Raw genomic sequence first — 10559 nt, 5'->3', positions numbered from 1 at the left:
TGTTGTCCGCGTCTGGCCCGAGCGATGACGTAGTGATCCCTGTGCCGGAAGTCTTGCTGTGCTGACTTGGTGGGTTTTCTGCCTGCCTGTCGTTGGGACTCGCCGTAGAGCCACCATGGCGGTGAGTGAAGGGGCCGGAGCGTGGAGAGCTTTCGAGCGTGTGGGGTGGGGATTATGTGTGCGGGGGCCAAGCCTGGCACGGATCGGGGTCGGAAGAACGTTGTGGGTTCTCTCTGGCTAAATCATACTTAGAGGAGATCCGTTGGAATCAATGGAGTTGACTCCATTTATGTCAGCTGGTGTATGTCATGTGCGACGTATTCGGATGCAGCCCTCGATATTTTTACACCCCCGTTTCAGGATCAGCTTTCATCTCTGCATATTTCTCCCTTTTCTGTGCAGTTTTATTTTATTTTTATTTTTTAACGTGGTGCCGTCTATGTGGCACTTCACAAAGAACTGGCGTGACAGGCCAGCCCCCAAATTTGCATGCAATTTTAAAAGACACATGGAAACAAGCGAAGACGGGGTGGGGGGGAATAGAGGTATAAGTAGAAAGAGGAAGAATATGTGATTACTCCTGTTATATGTACAGTACTTTAATGGGCTTAAGGTTGTAACTGGGCAGCAAGATGTAGTAGATAATGCGGCTGAGAAACCGTTTGGAATTGTTGGAACCTAGACTACTTAAGGTAAATACTCTCTCCCACTTTAATATTACAGTTCTGTAATTGTAATAATTGCATATTCTTCGTCTGTTTACCCCGTCTCCATTTCGGAACACTGCCACTTCAGTTTTAGTTTTTTTGCTGGTTCTACTCTCCTCTACAATTCAGAAGTCTAGAGTGTTGGGTTTGGGTAGGAGTCACCTGAATCCAAATCTCACAGCCTTGAACTATTTCACAACCTTGTTGTGCAAGAGAGCAAATAACTCACCCAGGCTCTTGTGAAAGATCAGAAAATAAGGGTAATTCTTTTTTATTATTATTCAATCCCTCTATCATTTGATTCAATCATTTGATTCAATCCCTATTTTTGAATTTTTTCAGCCAAAGGGAAAGGTGGGAACCAAAGGTAAAAAGCAGATATTTGAAGAAAACAAGGATACCCTCAAGTTCTATCTGCGGATCATCTTGGGAGCTAATGTAAGTGTGTGATGCTCTGTGTGTATAGATTCTATACAGTGGACAAGGCCAGCCTGGATATTTTGGGCAGAAAGTATTTGCAGTTCTAAAAAACAAACAAACAACCTTTAGTTCTGAATAGCTTACCTGCTGGGTGTCTTTCCCTCCCTTTTTACTTTGTGCAAGGCCCAAAGGAGTAAGAGCTGATACCTCACATGCTGCAAGCTGTCAGATACCACTTCTAAGACTAAAATGTCAGGGTGGGAGAGATAGGGGAACAGATATTATATGGGTGAGCACTGGATTTGGACTACTGCCCATCCCTGCCCTATGTAACATGGAGTTCAAGGGCCTGCATAGCTGCTGGAAAGCCAGTCTCCTTTTCTTTTTGATTGACAGTTCAGTTTCTTCATGGAAAGAATTATCAGCCTTCCCCTGCCCCCCCCCAAAATCCTTCTAGTCTGAGTGTGAGCCATTCGTTAGTGAAGCTTGCATGTGGCAGATCCTGCCTACCTGGGGTGCTTGAGACTAGGTGATGGTTGGAGGCAATGTGATTTAGTGATAATCAGGGCCAGAACCTAGGAAATTCAGAATTCAAATCCCTGAACTGAGCCAAGCAACATGTTCAGCATGCACCTTTTTATTACTGCAAAAAGCAGTCAGAGGGCAGGGCATGTGCATGATCGGAACTGTGGGGCAATGGGGTTTAACTATTCTGTCGTAGGCTCCAGTCCAAACAAACCAGCCTCCTGTCACTGCCTCTCTGCCCCCCACCTTACCCTGTGCGCTGAAGCTGCTGTTTGCCATGGGAGGGAAGCTGTTGATGATTTGATTTGCTGCATTTCTGTGCTGCTTTTCATTCAGATGAATCTCAAAGCGCCTTACAAACAATAAATAACAACATAATAGAACATGGGTAGGCAAACTAAGGCCCGGGGGCTGGATCTGGCCCAATCACCTTCTAAATCTGGCCTACGGATGGTCCAGGAATCAGCGTGTTTTTACATGAGTAGAATGTGCTCTTATTTAAAATGCATCTCTGGGTTATTTGTGGAGCATAGGAATTCGTTCAATTTCCCCCCAAAAAATATAGTCCGGCCCCCCACAAAGTCTGAGGGACAGTGGACCGGCTCCCTGCTGAAAAAGTTTGCTGACCTCTGTAATAGAACATCACAAATACAACATAAATCATATTAATTAGCAAATCATTAATAAAATAATTACCACCTGTAAAACACTATTAACCAAACAGAAATAAAAAGTAAGATAAATGTTATGATTGCAGCAAAAGTCATGTTATATGATTACCAAATCAATATGGCATTTAGAATCTATAAAACAATATTAACAACATTAACAAAATAGCAACTAAAAATTAATAAGCTAGGCATTGTTAACTTCATATACACATACTGCACACCCCATGACTCGTAATCTTTCCCTCTATTCAGTTCATTAAAATACACATGTTGTTGGTGCCAATAGGAGATCTCCTGCCAGGGCAAAGGACAGCATTGGAAGGGTGGCTTGTGGTGGGACTATGGCACAAGGGTAAATAATAAAAGCAAAGCAGAAACCAAAAGCTTGTTTATGCCACAGTCCCAATCCTGCAGCTGCTGTTTACATTATTGTTTTTAAAATGCACATTATATCCAAACCATTTGTTTTTAACACACAGTCAATCACTGGGCTGATCAGAGGGGAGGTTGGAGATGATGCTTTGCCCATCTCACAGGGTTGGTTTGCTTTTTATTGGAATAACCAGGGAGAGGAAGGTGGAATGGATATACTCTGTCCTGAGCCCTTTCAGATCCTATCTTAACTATTCTGTTCTTCTAAAGTAACTACCCTATAGGCCTTTGCTCATCATTCTTTCTAAAAAAAACCAAAAACAACCCTTAGCTATCAATAGCATCAAGACAGCCTGTGTCCATATTTGTCTGGGAGGGAAGGAACTTAGTATGAAGTTGTCACTTCATAAACTGCTGTGCCTGAAGATGGAACGGTGGGTTTGGGTTTCACCAGTGTGGCTTCATTCAGATTTAGATCAGACTAGTGGAACCTGCAATAAAACTTTGTAGTGTGGAGTGTTCCCAGTTCATTCCCCCTCCTTTCCCACTCCCCCACCCCAGTTTTTCCCTCCCTGTCCCAAACAGTCAGAAAGTATTCCATAGCTCACACAGCACTCATTGGGCTGTTCTGTGGGTTTCTCTTCCACCCCAGCTTTTTTTTCTAATGGTTTTTTGTTTGCTTCTGAAAAAGTTGGGGTTCCCCCTAGTCTGTTGCCTCCTCTCTCTTGTGTGTCCACAGTGTTGTTTGGGCTGCAATGGTACTCACCTCCAGAACTTATTTATACTACATTCATGTTTTTGATGCAAGAAGATTCAAAACTATCCTTTGTGTCTTCCCTTTTATGTGATTTCTGACTTTTGCTTCCCTTAATTTTAGGCAATTTATGGAATTGTTAACTTTGTGGTCTTCTATGCAACAGCCACTGCCTGGAGTTGGGTGAGTCCAAAATGTCTGGAGGGAACTACGTTGGGGAAGGTGGTATACTCTGATAGCATAAATTGTCATCTCCTGAGGGAAGTGCAATCCAAAACCATGTTGTCTCCCAGCCCCTTCATTTATCCCTGAAAATAATGGAATTTATACCGACTTAGTAAAAATACTGTATCATTACCATATGAAGCCATATACTGAGTTAGAAGATTGAGCCCATCTAGCTCAGTATTGTGTTAGCAGCACTTATGTGACCTCTCTGAGGTACAAGCCTGGTCAGTGTGTATTGAGGTCTTTGGCTGCCCAGATGACAAGACCCTCCTCTCAGCCTTGCTGATGTGGTCCAAAGGAAAGCAGAGCAATGCATTTGGTGCCAGCTTGGCTGCAAGAGTTGCCAGAAGGAGGCATACAAGGCACCATCCAACCATCTTAGGGACTTCATTCTGGATTTGTGTAGTGTTTACTCCTTAGCCTTTTCTTCTCCCAAAGATACCCCACAAGGCAGCAGAAATTTAGGATCAGTTTTCCTTCACTTAGATGGACTACCTTCCCAGGTTGACGAGCCCCATCTGCCCCCTTCTTTCCCTCTACTACAGCATGTGCACAAACCACCTTCTTGACCGTAAAAAGCCATTTAAGCCAGTGGCAATCACCGCATCTTCTGACACTGATGCAAGTTAAGTGTGCATGTGTGAGGAGGCAGTGTGAGTGTGCATGTGTGAGGAGGCAGTGTGAGTGTGCATGTGTGAGGAGGCAGTTTGTCCAGAATCTTCTGCCATTCAGTTTTTTCACTTCCTCAATGCTGTGTATAATTTTATAAAGTTTTTATCATGTCCTCCTCTTCTCCTCACCCCACCATGGCCTTCATTCCTAAGTTGAGCAAAAGCTGGACAGATGCTATAGTTGAAAGAGTGCTACAATGTCCCTTTTGTCTCTACAGTTCTGTGATTTTGGACTCCCAATTCCCAGAAATCACACCAAGCATAGCCAGTGGTGTCAGGGATGATGAGAGTTGGAGCCCAATACCATCTGGGTAACTTTACCTTGCTGATTTTTGTCTTCTCCTTGTAGATTGCATTTGTGTTCAGTTTGATGATCTACGGGGCCAGTTACCGCTCAATGAGCTCCATGGCAAAGCCTTCTTTTGCGGATGACGGCAGCCTTGCGGATGGTGGAATTGACCTGAATATGGAGCAGGGGATGGCAGAGTGAGTGTCTACACTACACAAGTCCAGGTGAGCAGGATCTGCTGCCTGAGTGCATACACAGATCTCCTTCACCCCTGAGCAGGAATCATATAAAGGTACTGGTGTCTTTGGGGAGCCATTGGCTGCTTCTCAGAGCTTTGTTCTCCAGCTCCTTCACTGAGAAACTGCGGGGGGACGGGACCCTTCCTCCTTGTGTACACCCAGTGGTTAAGAAGAATGAAGTTCCTAAGCCCTTCCTTCTCACTGTCCCCTTAAAACACGTTGCTGTTCTCACTCCTTGTCCTTTCTGCCGTTTGTCATCCCAGTTGGTGCAAACAAATTACAAATAACTTTAGAAATCTGAATGGACTTGATGATTCCTATTATAGATTAAAAAGTATATGATGGTCATTGATTGTAACAATGAAGATTTGAATTTCCTCCAAGGAGCTCAGTTATGTTTTGGAACTGGGATTTATGAGCTGTGGGATAATAGATTTATTCAGATTCAAAGTTCACATTTTCCTTGGCTGTTCTCAGAAAATATTATACCATATGCCTTTGTTGCCCCGGTACTTCCAGCATCAGTGGCTTCGCTAGAGGCAACTGAGAAAGACAGCAAAGCAGAGTGGCCGCTTAAGGGATCTTGCTGTGTTTAGGGAGGTGAAGCCAAGAGGAGCAGCATTTTGCTCCCTAGTGAGCAATATGATTTTTGAATTGTTATCCCTATAGATTAGGTGAGTGAACCTTATGCGCCAGCATCAACTAGCAGTCATATTTCTTGTTGTTTTTAACCAGGCTATTTCTGGAACACACACACAGAGACCACCACCACTCCCATGCCATTCCTGCCTGCAGCCCCTCTCCTTCAGTCTCCAGACTCTATGGCAGAGATGGTTTTCTGTAGCTCTTCCTGCGAGTGAAAGGTTTTGGGACCACAGGGCTAGGCAAGGCTTTTATGCTCTGAACTAGTAAACACCAGCTTCTTCTTGTTTATCCTCAGGCATCTGAAGGATGTGATCTTGCTTACAGCCATAATCCAAGTCCTCAGCTGTTTTTCCCTCTATGTGTGGTACTTCTGGCTCTTGGTGAGTCTTTCTAGCTCCATTGTTTGGTACATAATGAACCTCTTAACTTTCCTTTTCCACTGTGTCTGCAGATCCCAGCCGCTACCTGCCTGGATCAACCTTATACTCTTAGCTGTGTTCAAAACAATGTTTTCTTCTTTTTTTTAGAAATGAATAATTGGGAGAGGACTGTAAAAGGTCATTTCTGCAAAGAGGTAGTCTGTAAATACCATGTCTGCTGTTGGAGGCACTAAAGCTCAGAATACCAGTTTGCTGGGAATTTTTGGTGCAGGGGTCTGGTTCACCTGTGAGAGCAGCATGCTGGACTAGATGGGCCTTTGGCTTGATCCAACATCTTACGATGTTTGAATAAAAGTCATAGTTTTTCTCCAGATTCCAGGTGCAAGGAGAAATGTTGAATCAACTGCCCTTCTAATGCTGTCCTATAGAGATTAAGGGGTAGCTTTGAGAAATGAGAATTAATATCAGGCTGCTCAATCTTGTTACAGAAGTTCAGGCCTGGAAGTTCACGTTTATGGAAAAATTGGTTTATGAAATAAGAGTGAGAAGAAAAAACATGATGATAAATAACTTTTACTTTGTTTGGTCAGACTTCATTTTGCATGCAGTGACAAAGGAACATGGCTTCAGGCCACCTATTATTTATAGCAACTAATAGAATACCACGCTGGTATGAAAATAGTTATTGGTATATATATATATATATATATATATATTGTAACTTGGGTTGCTGCATACCTGAAGGATCTTTAAAAAAATAAAATCTTTCCCTCTCTCTTTTTTTGCAGGCTCCGGGTCGAGCACTCTATCTCCTCTGGGTTAACATCCTGGGGCCTTGGCTCACTGCAGATTCTTCAGCCGCCAACCAGGAGCCCAACGAAAAGAAGCAGCGTCGGCAGGAACGCCGTCAGATGAAGCGTTTTTAGCTGTGCTCATGGAAATAGATATCATGCCACCTGTTGTCTCCATGTGGCTGCTTATCAGGGATGTGATTTCTTTTTAACCAATCAGAAATGTCAGGGGTTTCTTCTCTCTGCTGACCCTCCCCTTCTGTGACAGCAGTTCACTATAAGGCAGGGCTGTGGAATCTGTGTCCCCCCCCAGTTGCTGCCAAACTCCATCTCCCCATATTCCTGACCATCTGCCATGGTCCCTGGGGTTGATGGGATTTGGAGTCTCGCAGCACCTGGAGGGTCACAGGTTCTCCATCTGCGCTATAAGGCTCAATTGTTTCAGGGGAAGTGTCGCCAGGCAGATACATGGCCTTTATCTGCTTTGTGGCAAGTGGGGAGGGGACCTCTTGGATGTTGGAGGTGTGTAAATATCTTTATAAAGTGATGCTGTAATATGAATCTAAGGGCGGAGGCACTGCAGAGTTTTAAGAAATGGTTCATTAAAAAAACCCAAAAGGCTATAAGAGTCTATGAGAGTGCTTGTGGCTGAAGTTGATTTTATATCATGACAACTTGTACCTTTCACATTTGTTGACCCATTTCTAAGTGGGCACAGTAAATAAAACCAAAATACAAAACAAGCAATAAACTTCAACAGTCAAAACAATAATTAAAGCCAGAGTTCACAAAAGATCGCATCCCATTTTAGGCAAAGAGAATAAGAGGCTAGTTGAGGTGTTCGAAAGAAGTTCTCATTTAAATCCTGGTGTATTTTTATTTTTAAACTGGCAGGTAGGAACCTCTGGCCGAAAGGTGGTATGTATGTATTTCATACACAACTGTACACCTCCCTGTCCTCTATAACAACAAAGCTGAATTGATGAGGTTAGATGGGCCTCCCTTTGCAGTGAATTTCAGAAACCTAGCACCACTACCCAAAAGACCCTGCACTGGCTTCTTGTGAATCTGACGTCCTTTGATGAAGGAGCTGGAAATCCCTTTTTCAAATCTTTGTGTGTTGTGGATTTGTAGCACTCCTGGAAATGTATTTATTCTTTGGCACAAGGCTATTAGAGCCTCCTTGGAAGCAGGGACAGGGGGGCAAGTTAAACTAATGGCAAGGACCAGCAGTATCGCCAAGCGAGGAAGAGGAAGGATGGTTGGAGGGAAGACAGGGAACAAGAATGAGACTGGGGTTGAAGCTGCTTCCTGCAGCGGGAGGGGACAGAGGGCCTGACAGCCTCCCCCTTAAAATAAACCAGCAACAACAGAAGGTGGAGGTGACCGCCTGCTGGTTCTCCACTTCGGCTTCATAGGAATGTCTTCAGGGGGCTTTGCTTAGGGAGAGGCGCTTAGTATACCTTACTGGTGGCATCTAGCCCCCAGTTCAGGGCAGAGTGGTGAGGGGAGCTGTTTTGAAGAGGACAAGGGCAGGATGGGTGAAAGCCTCACAGAAGTAGCACCCCACCTTCCTACAGCAGAAATATTAGCACATAGCCCTGCATCTGGAAGACGACAACTGGAAGCAACCATGCTAGGGCATGTTGACCCACTACCCCCAGCTCGCTGCTCCAGCCCCAGCCCCAGCTGACTGGAGTGTGAGGCCAAGTTGCTTGAGGGCATTGGAGACATCAGACGCTTCCTGCGCTCAGCCAAACTGCTGGACATTCCCCAAGGTGATCTCCATCAGCTGTCCTGCAGGAAGGATTTCAGGAGAGGCAGCAAAGACCACCTCATGGCCTGCTCTTAATGATCTTTTTCCATCCTTGGCCAAATAAGATCTATGATCAACTGCCCTGTGAGAAATATCCTGGTGACTTTTTAATATTCCTTGGCCTTGGACAGATTTGTATCCCAAAGGGCAGGATGCAATTTAGTTAATTAGTTAAATAAATAAATAAGATGCTGAGAACAGGAGGGAGAAAAGCATTGAGGTGCACCATTACAGTGGTACCTCAGGTTATAGACGCTTCAGGTTACAGACTCTGCTAACCCAGAAATATTACCTCAGGTTAAGAACTTTGCTTCAGGATGAGAACAGAAATCGTGCTCCGGCAGCGCGGCAGCAGCGGGAGGCCCCATTAGCTAAAGTGGTGCTTCAGGTTAAGAACAGTTTCAGGTTAAGTATGGACCTCCAGAACAAATTAAGTACTTAATGTGAGGTACCACTGTACCCTGAAAATACAATCAGAAGGAACAGGAAGTAGAGATTTGGGGAGGGTGCATTCTCACATTATGGGGGTCTGCAGGAATTTTTCTGGGGTTGTGGTGGAGCAGAAGTAAAACAATGAAAAGGGGAGAGGCCTGATTTCTCACAAAACATGAGAATACTGCCTGAACGTTTTGTCTCGTATCTTACATATGCTAGAAACACTCTTTTAAAAAAAGAGAGCTAGGAATGGGGGGGGGGATTTCATCCCCCCCATGACCCAAAGTGGAGCATCTGGTTAGAGAAGGAAAGGGGAACATTGAAGATAAAGAAGAAAGGAAGGATGATGTCTGTTCCTTAAAATACAACTTCTCTTGTCTGTCGTCTGATTAAAGCTTGCTAGCCCCATTCAATGTCTTCCCTTCAGTACCCTCCCCTTCTTCAAGGAAAATACGTACTCCATTATTTCTCTCTGTATATTTCAACTTTTAAATGGGGTTTTTATTTTGAAGGCTGGATAGGGTGTGGTCTTGCACAGCTTCCACATCGTCATAGGCCAGAAAGGGAGTGGCAACCCACTTGTTTTTAAATATTTTGCACATTAGGTTTCTTCCAGTGTTTTGGATTTACTCCAGTAGCTCTATTTAGAGATTTCTTCATGTTTCCCAGCCAGTCAGTTTCCATCAGTGCTGCTGCCTCAAGAGAGAGAATGGAGTCCAGTACAGCCTAAGTGAAAGAAATGCAGTAATCCAAGAGGGAAGTTGTTGGGTTTTGTCTTCATTTGGGGCCTTTTCTGGTGAAGGTATGCAAGCTTTTGCATTTGACAGAGTCTCCTGGTTTTCAGGCAAAAACGAAGCGTCTGTGTGTATAACCTTACTGGAGCCACAATGGAAGCTTTTTAGTCATTTATTGTAAGTACAACCTTCAGAATAAATTGTTGAGATAATATGGAACTCTAAAAACCACTTTTATTGCCTAGGGAAATTGCTCTTTAAAAAAGAAGTTTAAATTCAACATGTTTGTAGATACCAGGTTTTTGAACTCATTTTCTGATTTTGTACAAAAGGAACAGAAACAAGTACTTTGAGACAGTATTCACATGTGTTGTGTACATGTGGATAACATATATTTACTCTTACCAAATAAGTATTCAGTTTGTAAGAAAAGAAGTGCTAGAGCACAGATCAGCAACCAGCACTCCAAGGGGCTAGAAACAGCCCCCAATCTCATTTTATGCAGCGTCCATCACCTGAAACTACCCTATTCTTCTGCTTCATCAGAGTTCCTCCCTGTTCTGTTCCTCATTTTTCTTGTTTAAGTGAGTTCCCTCTCCATTTTTTCTATGTAGTTTGAGAACATTTGCATCATTATTTTATTTGATAAACATAAATTGATTTTTTAACAACTTTCCCCCTGGTTGTAGGGAAAGGATGATTTTCCGTAGCTATCTGAAAACAAGCTGGTATGCTTCTACCATACCTGTTTGTATAGCACACTAAAGTAAAAAAGAAATAGCTTTCACTTTCTTCCCAGAGCAATAGCTGTAACTAACTAACTAACTAACTAACTAACTAACTAACTAATAAATATATAAATAAATTCTGTATATCTATTTG

General features: G+C 43.5%; 1 protein-coding gene across 1 annotated transcript; it reads left to right on the top strand.

The window, feature by feature from the left end:
- Nucleotides 1-6: 6 nt before the first annotated feature.
- Nucleotides 7-7333, top strand: TMEM208 (transmembrane protein 208). Its single transcript, XM_053399701.1, has 6 exons — nt 7-121; nt 1050-1145; nt 3573-3632; nt 4698-4834; nt 5817-5901; nt 6690-7333. The coding sequence occupies exons 1-6, from the start codon at nt 116-118 to the stop codon at nt 6825-6827; spliced, it is 522 nt and encodes a 173-aa protein (XP_053255676.1). The 5' UTR covers nt 7-115; the 3' UTR covers nt 6828-7333.
- Nucleotides 7334-10559: the final 3226 nt, after the last annotated feature.

Source organism: Podarcis raffonei, chromosome 8 (genome assembly GCF_027172205.1).
Source record: "Podarcis raffonei isolate rPodRaf1 chromosome 8, rPodRaf1.pri, whole genome shotgun sequence".
Taxonomy (NCBI): domain Eukaryota; kingdom Metazoa; phylum Chordata; class Lepidosauria; order Squamata; family Lacertidae; genus Podarcis; species Podarcis raffonei.
The sequence above is the reverse complement of the archived record's forward strand: the minus strand, read 5'-3'. Positions and strand labels throughout refer to the sequence as shown.